The following is a 17,773-nucleotide window of genomic DNA, read 5'->3' on the forward strand; positions in this document are numbered from 1 at the left end:
GTAGATTCCAAGTATGCACTGGAGCTACATTTTGCTTTTGATGACTACTTTGTACATTCGTGTACTTCATACACTCAACACTCTTAACCAGCAGCAGGTAGATGTTTTTCCCCGTTTTTAATTCATATACATGTTAAACTTGTTGGCTGCTTTCTTTCAAGTATATTGAAAAGCATTCTAGGTGACTGACACATGAAATTTGTTATGATGTTAGTGGTGTACAAAGCTGTCATGAAGGTTAACAGTGGCTACTTTCAGTAATCTATCTATAATATGAAACATTTTGTTTCATTAAAACATCACTTCTACTTTGCAACATTGGTTTTGATGTCTTTGGTAATGTTCTACAATGTACTTTGTTTTTCTACATGATGACAAAAGAATGAGTGCAGAAAGATGGATTGCAACTAGACAGGGAAGGGAGTGGGAGATTTTTTTGGATCAGTTCTCTTTATCATCTTGGCAAGTAAAATGAATAATGTTTGCATTGCTTAAAGTTTGTTATGTTATGCCATAAGTCTGAATGGCCAAGCTGTAGTTTTGGACTCGATGGACAAGACATTCCTCCTTAGCACTGTAACATCACTGTGAGGGTCCTTGCCGCCCAACACTTAGGACAGGACAGCACCAGGATGTTGACTGACCGCTACTTGTGTCTTCCTGATAGGTGGATAAGGCTACAAACACCGAGGTGGTCTTCCCTGAGCCAATGAGGGTGCGGCCGAAGGAACGCGGGGGACGTTGGGGACACGGCTCGCCTTTCATGCGAGGCAGCGCCATTGTTCGCTCGCAGACTTTCTCCCCAGGAGCACGCAGCCAGTATGTGTGTAGGGTAAGTTCCCCAATCCAGACACAGACACACATGCGCTCACACACACGCATGCACAAGCTAATCGGGCATTTAAAATTATATCTCATCTCTAAGGTATGAAGTCAAATACAGACAAGTCAAGTGGGATTCATGCAGTGATTCTTTAAGCCTAATCCATTAGCTCATTCCATAAAATGTGTTGATTCTGTACCTGATGGAAATTATGTATGTTTATGTAAATTAGTCTAAATGCCACATTCACATGCCATTCAACCTAAATGCATTTCCTTCTGTACTCTATAATGGTATGAATGCTTTAGCTGAAATGTTGATTTGCCATGTCAGTCCCCCTGGGGGGACTTCTCATCTGTGTCTTTTCTCAATTCCCTTTGTGTGTGTGTGTGTCCGTGTGTGTGTGTGTCCGTGTGTGTCCGTGTGTGTCCGTGTGTGTCCGTGTGTGTGTGTGTGTGTGTGTGTGTGTGTGTGTCCGCGTGCGTGTGCAAACGTACACATGTTGCGTGTGCGTGGTTTAGTTGTACCGAAGCGACAGCGACAGCTCTACACTACCAAAGAAGTCCCCCTTCATCAGAAACACTCTAGAGAGAAGAACTCTGCGCTACAAACAGGTACACAGATCAGCCCTGCAAAAAGTGGCCGTGTCCATTTACCACCCAGCAAAGAGTGCAATGGCCAACTCTTCAGAATTAGCAGTAAAGAACTCACCTCAGTGTGTTTATGTTTGTGTGTGTGTGTACAACAGCAGTCGTACCGCTCGTCGCTGGCAGAGCCGCCCACGCGCACCTCCCTGGACCTGGAGCTGGACCTCCAGGCATGCCGCACGCGCCAGCGGCAGCTGACCGAGGAGCTGAGCACGCTGCGGGAGCTCAAGCTGCGGCTGGAGGAGCCACAGACACGCGACACCCCCGACACCCCGCCCCTCTGGGCCCTGCGCGACGAGCGCTTCCGGTGCCTGCTGCGCGAGGCCCACAGACAGGTACCATACTCATTCCCTCGCACGCACTCACACATGTTAACACTCGCACGCTTGCACGCTCACTTACTCACTCTCAAACACACGCTAACACTCGTGCACACTCACTTACTCGCATGCACGGCACGCCCACTTACTCACACACCTAACAGTGCTGTGCACTACAGATGCGCCATGATGGGCAAAGAGCTGTGTGGACTCAAAAGCTATATTGCTATGTGCTCAGGTGGCGGTTCTCTGCTTAGATGCGGAGAAAGCTTTTGATTAGATAGAGTGGACATATATGCGATTGGTATTGAACCCCTTGCTATTAATATCAGGCAACACAGCTCTCACAAACCCATTCGTCTAGGAGATGTGGACCACCATCTGTCTTTATATGCAGATGATGTTGCAATCTTTATGTCACAGCCTGAACACTCTATCCCCATTCTGTTAGACCTCATAAAGTCATTTGTTGAAGTTTCTGGGTACACAATTAACTGGCAAAAAGCATTTTTGCCTCTTGGGGATAACCATGAAGCAGAATTTTTGCATAAACTCCTATTTAAAGTGACAGACAAGCTGAAGTACCTTGGAGTAACTCTGCCAAAATGAATTTTTAAACTGCAACTGACGCACGCTCCCACTTTCTATGGTGGGTCGTACAAATGCTATCACTGGCAAGATTCATAAGTATAAGTAAGATTCATAAGTATATACTCTCTTGATCCCGTGAGGGAAATTTGGTCTCTGCATTTATCCCAATCCGTGAATTAGTGAAACACACTCAACACACAGTGAGGTGAAACACACACTAATCCCGGTGCAGTGAGCTGCCTGCTACAACAGCGGCGCTCGGGGAGCAGTGAGGGGTTAGGTGCCTTGCTCAAAGGCACTTCAGCCGCTCCACTGGTCGGGGTTTGAACCGGCAACCCTCCGGTTACAAGTCTAACCAGTAGGCCACGGCTGCCCAGATTCCTATACCTCTTTCAAAACCATCCTATTTTCCTAAAAAGTCATTCTTTAAACTACAAGACTCAATAATCATGCCTTTTTATCTGGGGTTTTAAAGCTCATAGAATATCAAACATATTTACAAAAAACCCAGAGAGAAGGGTGGATTTGGGTTACCAGGCTTTCAACATTACTACTGGGCAGCAAATCTTCGAGCTCTTGCCTATTGGCGTGAAGGCTATAGCCTGGAAATGTCAACAAACACCACTGCGTGGGTGGCCATTGAAAAGAAAGATGTCAGAGACAGTTCATTCCCAGCTCTTCTTATCTCAACGCCTTGACTGCCTGTAAAGACAAAAGTGAATAACCAAATAGTTCTCAATTGTTTGAAAATGTGGCAGCAAATTAAGAAGAAGATAAGAATCTATCTATCTATCTATCTAGATAGAGGAAATTCAAGATCTATGCGTGTCATAACCATGCATTTTCCCCTTCACTCTCAGATGCAACTTTTTAAAGTTGGAGGCTAAAAGGCATAGCAGTTTTAAAAGATCTGTACATTGACAAACATTTTCCCTCATTTACTCAGCTAAAAGACAAGTTTTCCCTTCCATCAATACACTTCTTCAGTAGAATCCAATATTGTTCTATTAATGCCAGACATCACTTAATCCAGTTTAAGGTCAAACATAGACTTCATTATTCAAAAACTAATCTACATCCAATATATACGGTTTCCCCTTTGTGTTATCGATGTAAGTCAGCTGACAGTTCCTTAACCCATCTCTTCTGGACATATCTGAAACAGTCAAAGGTGATTCAAAACGAGTCAGAAAGTCGAGGCAGGACCCATCGTCAAAATTTCGGTGTCCACTACTCTAGTTCATCCAAAACAAACCAGAAAAGGGACTCAAAGTGCTAAATACCGGAATTATCCTTTAATTGCAAAGAGACTGAGCTTTGGAAGTCAGAGGCAGTGTCACTCTTCAAGACGTGGCTAACAGAACTTACCTCTGTATTACATACGGAGAAAATCCGATATGGCATGACGGACAGTCATAAAAGATTTGGCAGCCAATCTTAGATCATCTTGCTCAATTTGATGGAGACCTTGAACATTTGTGAGATTCACAATAGGCCACTTGCCTCTTCTTTAATAAATTCTGTTTTAAGTTAGAGTACCAGTGATGCAACAGTACATTTCATTGTCTTGAGTAATAGTCCTACGGCATTTTGTCTCTCTCTCTCTCTCTCTCTCTCTCTCTCTCTCTCTCTATCTTTCTTTCCTCTTTTTTTCATATTGCTGTATTTTTTTTACTCATAATCTTTGTCCCTTTGTACTATACTACTTGGAAAAAAACATATTGGGGGGAAAAAATGCTATGCGCTCAACAGTACGTTGACATGGCAATAAAGTAATCTATGTATTTTTGTTCGGAATGTGTTTGGCAAAATAGACAGCTGGCGAGCTAGATGTAAATTCTCAACACACACACACACACACACAGGTGGAGGTATAGGCAATGTGTCTTCACCATACACACACTGACATATGGATGCAGGTATAGGCAATATGTCTTCGTTGCCGTGCATCTCACAACTGGTATAGGTGTTCAGATGGCCTCATGATGGGATTCTTGGCTAATTACAGCACCTGAGGCTGCTGTCTTCAGTGCACCACACCTAACCTGCTGCCGAAGGCTAGTGTGGCAGTTTCCAAAACATCGCAATTAAAATGTATTTGAAAAGCGCCATGTGGAGTTCTGTAGGCTTCTCTCTGCAAAAATAAATCACACTTGTCAATTTGTCTCCATCTCCTGCTCCATCTTGCAACTTTTGTGTAGCCTATATAAATTAGTGTGTGCATGTGTGTGTTTGCTTTTGTGTATGTGTGTGCTTCTCTGTGTGTGTCTGTGTTTTCGCTTGTGAATGTGTGTGTGTGTGTGTGTGTGGGGGGTGGGTGGGGGGTGTTAATGGGGTGTGTGTGTGTGCGCGTGTGTGTGTTTTATGTGTCTGTGCGTGTGTGTGTTTGCTTGTGAGTGGGTGTGTGGGGGTAATGGGGTGTGTTTATGTGTGTGCCTGCTTGCCTGTGTGTGTGTGCATGTGGGTGTGTTTGCGCACATGTGCATGTTTATGTTTGTGTGTGTGCTTGTGTGCGTGCGTGTCTCTTAGGGGTGAACAATTTTGGAAAAAAATCTAATTGCGATTTTTCTCACCAATATTGCGATGCGATATGCGATTATTTTTAAGCTCTTTATCTTCTGTCTTATTCAACAAAGACAAGCAATATATTATTCCAACACAAAATTAGATAAGTTAAACATAAACTTTTCTTTCCTGGAGCCCAGGCCTATGTTATGATGGCATTAGGTCATTGAATAAGATTGATGAATTAAATCATTTTTATTTAACTATTTTAATCACATTAGTAGACCTATATTTGTTGAACTTCCAGCCTTGTAAACATTAAATGATTCTTATACGTTTCTATTTTGTGTTTATTTCATGTAGATATGATCTTCTTTCGTTAGTTAACAGCTAGGTCTACGTGCAGTGGCACTGACAAGGCTTCTCCTTGTCCTGTGCTCTCCATACACGTGCGCGCGCGCGCGCACACACACAGACAGAACCGCTCCTCTCCTTTGTAGGCTACTTCCACGTGAATCGGAACAGACTACTGTAGATTGTTGCAGCGCAAATAAATGCGGCCGAATGACCGTTCCGCTCGGTGTTAACTAAAGGTTAGCATCATCAACACCGCAGCGCAAATTAACTAGTTTGTTCATATCACAACAAAGCCAATCACGACAAAACTCTTTAAACAGGCAAAGTTATCAGCAGTTAGCAGCATGTATGTAGCCTAGAGCCTTAGCTGGTAAGCTAATGTTGGAACAGCTGGGTTTTTTATTTGGTGGTTAGCTGTGTCAACTACTTGCGGATAACATTATGCTATTACCTGTGAGATGAAATGTTTGCGCCGCCAACCCCCTTGGATATCGCAAATGACCACACTGTCACTGTACTCCAGTAAACAAAGTCCCCAGTGCACAGGTGAATGGCTGCTGTGCAGCCTAAACAGTCGTGGAGTTTTAATCGTCAGCTGGACAAGTGAACGAAGTTACCAGCCAGAGTAGCAGCACAGGGGAATTATGAACTAGAACCAGGGACATGGCAGGTTCAAGCAATAGGTAATGAAGAGGTTTATTTTTTTTAACCAAAGTAGCTCTACTGATCAGACCTTTCTTGACACTGTTAGCTGGTCCTCTTGTTTACGTTTTTTGCTTCTTCAGTGGTCGGTGTGAAGAATCGGTGGCGTGTCGGCAAGCGCAAGTATAAATCGTGTAAATGCGTTTTGGTGACGTCAGATATTACGAAGCGTAATCTTTTGCGGTTTGAAAATCGCGTTTCATTATATCGCGATATTATCGCAAATGCAATAACTCGTTCAGCCCTAGTGTCTCTGTGTGTGCATGTGCCTGTGTGCATACGTATGCCTACATGTCTACTGTGTGTTTATGTGTCTGTGCTATGTGTGTGTGTGTGTGTGTGTGTGTGCCTGCATGTGTGTGTATATATCTTTATGTGTGTGTTTATGAGTGTGTGTGTGTGTGTGTGTGCATGCGTAGTGTACAGTCACTAAATGTGATCAGTGCACCACACCTAACCTGCTGCCGAAGGCTAGTGTGGTAGTTTCAAAAACATCTCAATTAAAAAAATGTGAAACATCTCAATTAAAATGTATTTGAAAAGTGCCATGTGGAGTTCTGTAGGCTTCTCTCCGCAAAAATAAATCACACTTGTCAGTTTGTCTCCATCTCCTACTCCATCTTGCAACTTTTGTGTAGCCTATGTAAATTAGTGTGTATATGTGTGGATCTGTGTGTGTTTTCGCTTGTGAGTGTGTGTGTGTGTGTGTGTGTGTGTGGGGGGGGGGGTGGGGTTAATGGTGTGTGTGTGTGTGTGTGTGTGTGTGTGTGTGTTCACTTGTGAGTGGGAGTAATGGGGTGTGTTTATGAGTGTGTCTGCGTGCGTGCCTGCTTGCCTGTGTGTGTGTGCATGTGGGTGTGTTTGTGCATGTGGGTGTGTTTGTGCGTGCGTGTGTGTGTGCTTGTGTGCGTGCGTGCCTCTGTGTGTGTGTGTGTGTGTGCCTGCATGTGTGTGCATGTATCTTTATGTGTGTGTTCATGAGTGTGTGTGCGTAGTGTACGGTCACTAAATTACTTAGATTACTTATACTAATTTATTGTATGGTCCCCTATGAACCGAATTCCACAAAACTTTCAGTTCTCGTGATATTCACAGAAAACTGTGTTCGGCCATCTATCTTCCGTGTCATCCTTGTGGGGCTACATGCCCAACAAGTTTCGTGCACCCCGGTCTTTCAGTGTCCCGGGAATCGTTGACACAAAAATACTTCACTGCGCAGCGGTTATAATAATGCCAGCCTGTAGAGTACCCAAGCAAATAAGCAGAAACATTTTGACATTCTTTTACATTGTTTATTTGTTTTTCAAAACTATGAGTCAAAAACTATCCGTCAAGCTTAATCTAACCACCCTGTCATGCAAATTAGACAGGACCCTATCATCGCTAAGCAAATTGCATTTCTAATTGAAGGCAGGTATGTCAGTAACTTGACTGTTTTTAGATAACTAGAGCCAATTTATCATGAAATTTACCACCTCGTCAAATAACCCGTCACATTTATTATATTTCAGTCCATTATATGCCTGTATGTTATATTTGCCTGAGGTGGCAAATATGTTGTGAAGTGAAAAGAAGTTTACTTTTGATACAAATTTTGAAAATTAGTGCGTCACCACCACCAGGACCCCCTGCAACACAGGTCACACACAGACACAGAACAGGACACAACACAACACACCAGGACATACTGTAACATTGAGAAACACTGATAGTATAAAAACACTCACACAGGTATCAACACAGCATTGACATTTGACTGTAGTATAACAATGATTCTGAAACTGCCGGGCCTGAACACGTTGCAAGGTGGGTGCGACAGCTCACACGCAAAATTAAATAATATTAGTTTGTTCTGTCTTCTTCGCCTATTTTGTAAAAGCCTCTTGTTATATTATGGTTATGGTATTTAGCAGACGCTTTTGTCCAAAGCGACATACAAATAACAACAATAAAAAGTTAACTTTAACAGTAAACAATTAAAAAGTTGGTAAGACTACATTAAGGAGAATAGCAATAATAAACAACAATGTCAATTCAATAGCCTAAAGAAAATGAATAAATACTATAATATACAAACCATAACAAATTACACTTAATAAGCTAAGTGCATGTTGAACAGATATGCCTTTAGATCCCTCTTGAAAGACCGAAAACTATCACAGTAAAAGAGAGCACTGGGCAACTCATTCCATCAACAAAAAAACAGGAAAATAGTCTTGAATTTAACCTAGTGTTTATGACTGGTCGACACAACAGACGTTCATCAGAAGACCACATCTAGATCATTGAATTAAGTCAAAGTCAAAGTCAAAGTCAGCTTTATTGTCAATTTCTTCACATGTTCCAGACATACAAAGAGATCGAAATTACGTTTCTCACTATCCCACGGTGAAGACAAGACATATTTTGCCAATTTAGGTCCACAGACAAACATAACATTCAAGTAAACAAAAAAGTAAGTAAATAAGTAAATAAGAGGGCACATATAATAATGAAAAAATAAGAGCAGCAAAATTTGGTTGAAATTGTGCATAGACAGTCAATAAAATACTAGTGCAAAGTCAGGCCAATAAAAGGCTTGGGTAGTTCTGTTTGACCTAAGTAAGAAAGAAAGTGGCATAGTGGTGCAAGTTATGTAAGAGCAGCAGAAGTGTTGTGTTTTCAGGACAACAACACCAAGTTGTAAAGTGTACAAGTGTGCAAGTGGAGTAGTGCAGGCGGCCATTTTGGGTCCAATGTCCAGGATGTTATGTAGCTGAGGGTGGAGGGGGGAGAGGAGGGAGAGAGTTCAGCATCCTTACAGCTTGGTGTATGAAGCTGTTGGTGAGTCTGGTAGTGCGGGAGCGCAGGCTTCTGTACCTCTTCCCAGAGGGCAGTGGATCAAACAGATTGTGAGCGGGGTGACTTGCATCACTCACAATTTTGGTCGCCTTGCGGGTGAGGTGGGTGGTGTAAATGTCCTTCAGGGAGGGGAGTGAAGCACCAATAATCCTTCCAGCTGTGTTCACTATGCGCTGCAGGGCTTTCCTGTTGAATTCAGTGCAGCTTCCGCCCCACACAGCGATACAGCTGGAGAGGATGCTCTCAATGGTGCCTCAATTAAGATAGCTGGTCTGATCTTCCTAATGTTGTAAAGGATAAACCGACATGATTTTGCAATTAAGGCTACATGCTCAGTTTTTGAGAGATTAAGCTGAAGGTGGTGATTTTTCATCCAGGATGAAATATCCTTAAGACATGCAGAAATCCGATGGGAGTCTTCAGGTGGGAAAGATGGGTAAAGTTGAGTGTCGTCCGCATAGCAATGATAGTCAAATCCATGGGAGAGAATGGTCTCACCCAAGGAAGTGGTGTAAATAAAAAAAGTGATGAGGTCATGAGACTTTGATACCTGTCCCTGCCAAGACACACTAAAATAATGCCCTTTAAGGTAAGATTCAAACCAGTCAAGAGCTTTCTCAGAAATTCCCAGTTCAGATAGTGTAGACCACCTTGAAACCAGACTGCATAGGGTCTAGTAGGTTATTCTGATAAAGGAAGTCACATATTTGGTGCAGAGTGAACCTGATGAAGTGCTTAGCGAAATGCATCGTTCACTCCAAATAAAAAATCTATGTTAATAGTGATCAGTGTGCGGTGACTTTGATCTTTCACTTTTGGAAGTCATATACTTGCTTGAAGACCACTTTCTCCAAAACCTTTGACAAGAAAGAAAGAAGGGAGACGGGTCTGTAGTTCTTCACATCAGTTGAATTAAGTGTACTTTGCTTTAGCAAAGGTGTAACCCTTGCCTATTCAAGAACTGAGTGAAGTGTTCAACACATGTGTGACTGCTGGTAGAACAGCAGGTGCGATAGACTAGAAGAGTAGATGGGACAGGATCCAAAGGGCACGTTGTTGGACGACTTCGCTGAAGCAGTTGAGAGACCGTTTCCTCATCAAGAGGAGAGCAAGAGTCCAACGTCATCATGCCAACACAAGGCAAAGCCCGCCTTATAGGTTCATCAAACTGAGCACCTATTTTAGCAACTTTTTCAATGAAAAATGTTGCAAAGTCATCTGCTGACAGTGAAGTAGCTGATGTTGGTGGAGAATTGAGAAGAGACTTGAAAGTGGAAAAAAGTTTTTTGTCAATCTTGCTCTGATAGAATGCCTTTTTTGCAAGTGTAACAGTGGATGAAAAAGATGATGGCACAGACTGGTTGTTAGTTAAATTATAATAATTTCACATTCTTACAATAGCCACAACACAACACCAATGCATAGGCCTAGCCTTGGCACAGACAAGCACAAGTTTAACTTGAGAGTAAAATGCGTATTTCACTTTCCCAAATAAAGAAACCTCGGCAAATATAATATAACGACTTGAGTTATTTGCACTATTTATGCAGTGTACATCCAGTGTGTGTGTGTGTGTGTGTGTGTGTGTGTATGTGGGCAAAATTGAGCAGATAAATTAACAGCTTTGAAAATATTTAACATTGTTTCACATGACATTGAACTCATTCCAAGTAGCCTACAGAAGGACGACAATAATAATGGAATAGAGGAAGAGTGAGATAGCAGAAATGTGGGAAAACTGGGGAGGAGTCAGAAGTGCACAGTGCACACCATACCGTATAGTAGTAGGCACTATTACATATCTATCAAACCACCTAGATTTGGTGGGGGCGGCAGAAAACAGGGTTAAGGGGGCCTTCATGCATTGTAGGACTGTTTGTGGGGGCCCAGGTTGGAAAAGTTTGCAAACCCCTGGCCCTGGTCAGTGATGACAGATTTGTCCCATTCTAGATTTTCCATATACACACAATAGATGATGGCATCCCAAAACTTTTCATCTCGGTGTGATGGGAGAGATTCCAACACGGAGTATCCTCAGGCTGTACAGGAAGAGGAATTTAGACATGCAACAGTTGCTTCTCAAGAAAAGCAAGCAAAATGGATGAATTGGCAAAATTCTAAGAAAAGGTCCCCTGGACAGAACTAGCCTGAACTGGAGAGATTTCTGGACTATGGATGTTTAAGCGTATTAAATGTAATAGTTGGGAGCCATCTACCACATTATTCTAAGACCTTAAATCCTCAGTCATTGAGTGGATTGAGACTCAGATTCAGATTTATGTTGCGTGCTGATGTTGGCACATTGAAAGATATATATATATATATATATATATATATATATATATATATATATATATATATATATATATATTTCTGGGTCTAAAGGTTTCTGTGATGTTAACTTCTCACCTTTGACCTTTCACCCTAGGCCAAGCAAAGCCGGCAGGAGCAACGACAGGAGGAGGCGGCTGACCGGCGACTGAGGAAGGCCTCCAAAGAGGTGCTGCAGATGCGGGGCCAGAGCCAGAAGGAGCCCTTGCCTGTTCAAACGTTCAGGTAACCCAGGCCTGTCAATCGCCTTTGCTGACACTTTCTTACAGGGAGGCTACACCTGAAGCTCTCCGTTCACGATGCACAAAAATAGTTTTAAAAGACTGGTCTATTTTTTCCAACGTACACGGCGCTATCACATCTGGTGTAGCCAGTTCCACTGAATATAGTGGAAGCTAGTTGTTGCAGCAGACGCAACGCGAACGGAACACAGTTACGCACCTATTTTAGCCTCCCTGTTAAAATCACGATGTTCCAGTGCCTCGAGTCGTTCCTGGCAGTATACTCACAAAGTTCAATCCAATTTAGTTACCGTATTTTCTGGACTATAAGTCGCACTTTTTTTCATAGTTTGGCTGGTCCTGCGACTTATAGTCAGGTGCAACTTATATATGAAAAAAATATATAATTGAACATGTTTTTAAATGTTAATATTAACTGACATGAACCCTACATGAAACATTACGTCTACAGCCGCGAGAGAGCCTGGTTGTAAGTTTTATCCATATTCCATGGAGATCTTCAGATATAGAAGCTCGCTCAATAATTTCTAACCCCGCCATAAGCGAATTGTTGTATTGTCTATGTTGCTGACAAATACCCAAGTCTCTCCAACTTTTTAATTCAACATTTAAAATACTGACTTTGAAACGACATAAGGCCTGGGCAGGCACAATATATTATCTTCACAGGCCTACATTACAAACATAATTTCCAATTCAATTTCACTGTGCGAGCTGGCCTAGGCCTTTTTAAGATCCCAACTGAAATGGCATACGGCCTAGGCTACATTACAACAGCAAGACAAAATATACACATAGCGGGCGGCGAAGTGAACGCCAAACCGGAAATAGTTTTTTTTTTTTTTTTTTTTCATGAAATAGGCTATGCTTTTGTGAAATTGTATAGGCTATATAGAGAACAAAAAAAAAACGTTATTAACCGGTTTTGGGGATTTCAGAATAACGTTTCTGTTCCGGAACAGTTGAAGAACGTTTGGTTTTCGTTTCCGTTCCCGTTCCTCGTAAAATTCTGTTCGTTTTCGGTTTTCGTTCCTTGAACCAGTTCGGAGCCCTGGGTAATTGTAAAGCAATTTACAAGAGATTCACTGAACAACAATCCTGATTTGGTACATGAAAATGTAGCTAGAAATGTGGAGAATGCAGTGCAATCAAGCATTTTTGGGCGATGGCTACCTCCGAGAATTAGAGAGAGAGAAAAAGATGTGCGTTTTAAAACAATGTGCAAACTTTCAATGACTCATACTAAGGAAGCTACCCTTATTTTAGACACATGTCTTTCTTAACCAGTATGCACATTTAATATGAAAAGGCAAGTTATTCAACTCACACAGAATGTGACCAGACGTCCTGGTTTAACCGAGACAGTCCCGATTTTGAGTTGCATGTCCCGACAAAAGCCTGTCAGGAGACTACAATGTCCCGGTTTACACCAATCACTATTAAAGTGTGGTCTTATTATTGCCCGATCATTAACTAAACCCATGTAGAAAGACTATAGCCTAAAGCGCCCTGCATTATCGTATGACTTTGATAATATGTGTGCACGCGTGTGTCAGTCAATCGTAACAGTCTGCCTATTAATCTTTGCAGCCAACCTTACAGTGTATCTCTGTTGTTGCAATGCCTCGTCATATGCCTCGTTTTAACGGTTATGACAATGCAGAAGAGAAAGTCATCATTTTCAAAATAACCTATGGCTGTGAGTTTTGTTTTCAAATGTTTTCATGCATGTCTGGATAATGGGTGAAGAATGTTTAGGAGACAGACCATCCTAAATCCTCAAATTATGGCTGGGGTATTTTATTTACTTAGGCTGTGCAAAGCACAGCACCTTTATTTGTGGCAAACTTGTATTCGAGGCAGGCCTTTATTTCTTATGTGGTGTGTTTTATTGTGAGACATGCGTTTCGTTTGGAGCGGCATACCGGTAGGCTATCAAAAGCAGAAAATGTTCGGTTTGGTTTGGAATTTAATTTACGTTTGTACAGTTTGATTATATTATTATATAAATGTCGGGACTGATGTCCATTGAAATCTGGGGGGTATTTGATGGTGCACGCGTGTTTCAGGCATAATCTCTGACTGAAAGTGTGCAGAACTTTTGCATTTACATAACAATATTTAACACATTATCCCGGGGTGACTTGTCGGTGCTCTCTCGCGGCTGTAGACGGTAATGCTTCATGTAGGGTTCATGTCAGTTAATATGAATTAACATTTAAAAACATGTTCAATTATATATTTTTTCATATATAAGTTGCACCTGACTATAAGTCGCAGGACCAGCCAAACTTTGAAAAAAAGTGTGACTTATAGTCCGGAAAATACGGTACTGGGCTGGTGTTCTCATTTGAAGTACTGTCTGAACAGACTTCTGGTAAAAATGCTGTGCTGTGTTGTGTTGCACTGTGCTGTGCTGGACTGACTGTCCTTTGTGCTTACAGAGAGAAGATGGCATTCTTCACTAGACCAAGATTCAACATACCTCCTCTGCCAGCAGACGACGTATGAGTGCAAGACTCTACACTACATGATCTAATATGAAGTATCTGTCTATTTTATTTTGTTCTCTGTTCCTTATTTTGTGTATTTGTATTCAAAAAGCCCATGAAGTCATAAGAACAAATTGTAGTTATTTCTGCAGATTGAAATCTAAAGATGGAATACAAAGTGAACAAAAGAGCTTTACCAAAAGGAGTGTTTGTGTGTGAGAGTGTGTGGGTGGGTAGTAACTAACACAGACACGCATTCACACACACATTTTTGTAATTATTGACATGTATTTTTGAGAGGGAAAAAGTGGGTCTACTTATTTTATAAGAGGAAAACAAATCTTTTTACATCTGTACGATTTAACGATTTACCCCAAATGAATCTCCTTTTTTTGTTTTGCTTTCGTAAGGCTGGAAGACGGGAACAAAGTCAGTTTAGACTAATTCACTGTACTGTAACTTATTTTATAGTACTTTTCCTTGAAGGAAATAAAAATGCTACGCGCTTGTAGGTGTATTTTATAAAGCTTAAGACAAATAGCACTTCAGTGTTGACGTACAGTAGAATGAACCTTCCGGCTGATTTTGTTTCTGTTACCTGACTCTTTAAAGTTATTTGCATAAAATGTCACTTTTTTAATCCACTTTTATTACAGTTGTCATTGTCTTCTGTGCTGTTATTATATTAAAATTATTAATATTAATTTTTGTTTGTGTTTTGTTGTTTGTAAGGGAGAGCTAGAGCGAGGGTTTTGTTTTTATAGTGCCTACAAACAATATGAAAAGTTTTATTTGCATCACATTTTGTATGCCATAGTTTTAGTTTGAAAGGAGGAAGTGGATAAATCTGCTCACCTCAATTTAGGTTGAGTAAATGAAGCCAATATGTTGATAGGTGGAGAGGCACACAATATAGCTACTTGAGTTTTCAGATAGTTTTGGAGGACTCAACAGTGTGAGAAGAACTTGCCCTCATGGCAACTTGCCCCACTCTCCCCTACCTCTGATTGATTTGATGAAATAACAACAACAACAACAACAACAACAACAACACGTGTAACCTGGGGGAAACCCGAGATCACGAGCACTTTCATCGGATGATTCTGTCCTGCTCTCTTGTACCCAAAATATGATTCATTAAGACCTGAGCTTCAGGTTTCTTGATGCTCCTGTGATGGCACACACGCACATACATGTTTACATCGTTGGAATCTTCAAAAGGGAAGCAGGCAACTGCTACAAAACAGAGCATGTGTATGGTTGCAGTACAGCTCTTACCGTATGCTCTTTACCAATGTAAAGGTCTACCTGCAAAGGATAGCTGAAGTAGTTTGAGGTGGCAAACTGGTTCAATATACACTTGCACTAGTATCTGTAAGCCTGTGCTTTTGGACTTTCAAGAAATCCAGACACAGCAAACACAAAAGAGCTTTATCAGATCAATCCTTTAGTCCAACTGTAAACTGCCAATAATTCATCATGAATCATTTTGCTTTTTAAAATGTATACTAATGGACACTTCATTCCAACACTAAACTTACCCCAAACATATTTTTTTCTTTTTGACTGATGAGTTTTTGGAAGCATTTCCAATCATCTTTATAAGAGTGCCAAACATTCTGGAGGGCACTATATTTCTTGTGAATCAGAGTTGAATTCCTTCAGTGACTAAAGTTGGTGACTACATGCTCAAATGTTCTTCCTTAACATGATGTTTTCAGAGGCTGTATGTCGCCACAGCCTAGATCTTTCATGCTGGAGAAATCCTTTGGTAAAAATACTAATACATACACACAAATTAAGTTACACAGACCTGAGATTGTTGATTATTCTGAATAATTAAATAAATGGCTGCGTTTACTATTTAGCAATAAGGCATTAAAACTCAGGCTGGCATATGTCCTGGAAAAAGATTACAAACAACATCTATACAGGCTAAATTGGGGCTTGCATCAACTCTGTCATCAGCTGTAGCTCAAGAAAAGAAATATGGAGGAGATTCTGTTCTGTTGTGTTTTGGGACTGCTTTGCTGTTTCTGGCGCATTTAATCTGTACAGCGCACAATGAAATCTCAAGACCAAAGATTCTAGAGCTACAGTACATGTATCTTACTCAGCTCTAAAATCTGTCTAAGCATTCTAGAGCAAAACATTCTGTCTACATTCTAAAGTTCTGTCTCAGGTGCAGATCACGGGTCTTCCAAAAGGATAATCACCCAAAACAGTTAAAAATACCAAAGAATGACTAGGAAGTGCACTATTCTAAAGTGGCCTTTGAGCCCTGATCTGAATCCTATCGGACATTTATAACAACTGAAACTGGTGGACTCCCTTCAAACCAGCAGATAAATCAGAGATAAAACAGGGCCAAACTGTATGTGGACAGATGCAGAAGTCTCATTGAGAGCTACATAAATCACGTATTGGCAATGATTGCCTCTAAAGGTTGTGCAGCACAATATTGCTGCAACACATCATTTTTGTCCATGCCATTTTCATTTGTTTTATTATGTAAAATAATCTTTCGAATCAAAGGTAAAGGCTGATTTGTATTAAAAACATGGAATAAATAATGGTTGCCAATCACATGTCAGTTTCAAGTAACTTCAGATAAGATTGTAGGTTTATTTATTGTGGAATGCCTATAAATTGTCCACATCTGTATATTACATTAAATACATGATCCCTTTCTCGTGATGTGTGTATGTATTCTCTGTGTATGTGTCTGCTCCTTTTCTGGCAAAGGTACCTACAGTATATGCAAACTGTGACAGGACAAACTGCAACAAAGAGGAAAGTGGAGAAGAGGAGAGGCATTATCCTTATGATCTTACAGTTCACCCTAGACAATGCCTAGACAATGTATTGAATATGTCAAACTGTCAGTCAGGAACCTATAATCACAAGGCAAATGTATTGAAAAAAAGTTATAGCCTAGACAATGTATTGAATATGTCAAACTGTCAGTCAGGAACCTATAATCACTAATTACAAGGCAAATATCAACATACCTGTTATGTTACATAACCTAATGCTGTAACCATCAGTCCTAAAAAATGCATACATTAAAATACAAAATATGAGCAACTGTATTCACATACAGTTACAATTTAAAATTGGTGGTATTCAGGACACAGTTACACTGATACATTTAAGGGATTACATTTTAAATCATCATACTGTAAAATGTAGGTCAAGGCTTTTTGAACTCAACCAGCCCTATGTATCTCTCAGCTGGATCCTTACTTCCCTCTGTGTTTATATATTGATAGCCTAAATGAAAAACCTCTCAAGTAATGTAGAATGTAAAATTAGTTTGTTATAGGCCAATAGGGCCTATATCCAGCCAGCATGTTTTAGGCCAATTATAGGTTCTCATTTCTCATTTCTCGATCAAAGCATCTCTGTTGTGTCTTTGACTTAATGTCATTAAGAGTTTCATAGCACATAGGTTTATATATCAATCAATCCTTACGGTAAAGCAGGTTTTGGGTTGTTGTTGACACTGTGGGTCACAAGTTCACATAACCTCACATAACTGTTTCATCCACTGCTAATAAAATACAATACAATGTTGATGTAATCCAAAGTATTCAAAATATATTATAATCTTAATTACAAATTTAACCTGATTGTTCTTTAAATATATTAGGCCTACATTCTTCCCTTAATGATGTCATCACTCAACTGTGTTTTGAAATGTGATCTTGACAGAAATCACTGTAAATGATGTCATAGTGCATTTAGAGTAATAATTAAAAAAAAATGTGTGCATCTCCTCTGATTTATCTACACATTAGTTAACATTAATGAAATAAATTGTTAACCTGACATATGTTCTTTAATTAGCCATATATGAAATTATTTCAGCTTCTGAAGGCCAGTGAGCTGTCTGAATCTGTATGGCCAAGCTTAGATTGAG

General features: G+C 40.6%; 1 protein-coding gene and 1 long non-coding RNA gene across 8 annotated transcripts in view; one reads left to right on the plus strand and one right to left on the minus strand.

Annotated features, from left to right (window-relative positions):
* wwc3 (WWC family member 3) overlaps nt 1–14,555 on the plus strand; it is a 57,050-nt gene extending 42,495 nt beyond the window's left edge. For 5 of the 7 annotated variants that reach the window (XM_042056495.1, XM_042056496.1, XM_042056498.1 and 2 more), the window contains 5 exons: nt 668–832; nt 1,345–1,437; nt 1,572–1,805; nt 11,215–11,342; nt 13,804–14,555. In XM_042056495.1, the coding sequence (XP_041912429.1) occupies nt 668–832; nt 1,345–1,437; nt 1,572–1,805; nt 11,215–11,342; nt 13,804–13,870 (687 nt within the window). In that variant the 3' untranslated portion in view covers nt 13,871–14,555. The remainder of the gene's footprint in view (nt 1–667; nt 833–1,344; nt 1,438–1,571; nt 1,806–11,214; nt 11,343–13,803) is intronic. The other 2 variants (XM_042056497.1, XM_042056501.1) reach the window with 1 other exon arrangement.
* A 1,890-nt stretch (nt 14,556–16,445) lies between these two features.
* LOC121677542 lies at nt 16,446–17,043 on the minus strand. The gene is made up of 2 exons (XR_006021025.1): nt 16,863–17,043; nt 16,446–16,631 (listed from the first exon to the last, which is right to left on the minus strand). It is a non-coding gene; the product is annotated as an uncharacterized LOC121677542 (long non-coding RNA).
* Nucleotides 17,044–17,773: the final 730 nt, after the last annotated feature.

The sequence above is a fragment of the Alosa sapidissima genome, chromosome 12, assembly GCF_018492685.1.
Source record: "Alosa sapidissima isolate fAloSap1 chromosome 12, fAloSap1.pri, whole genome shotgun sequence".
Taxonomy (NCBI): Eukaryota; Metazoa; Chordata; class Actinopteri; order Clupeiformes; family Clupeidae; genus Alosa; species Alosa sapidissima.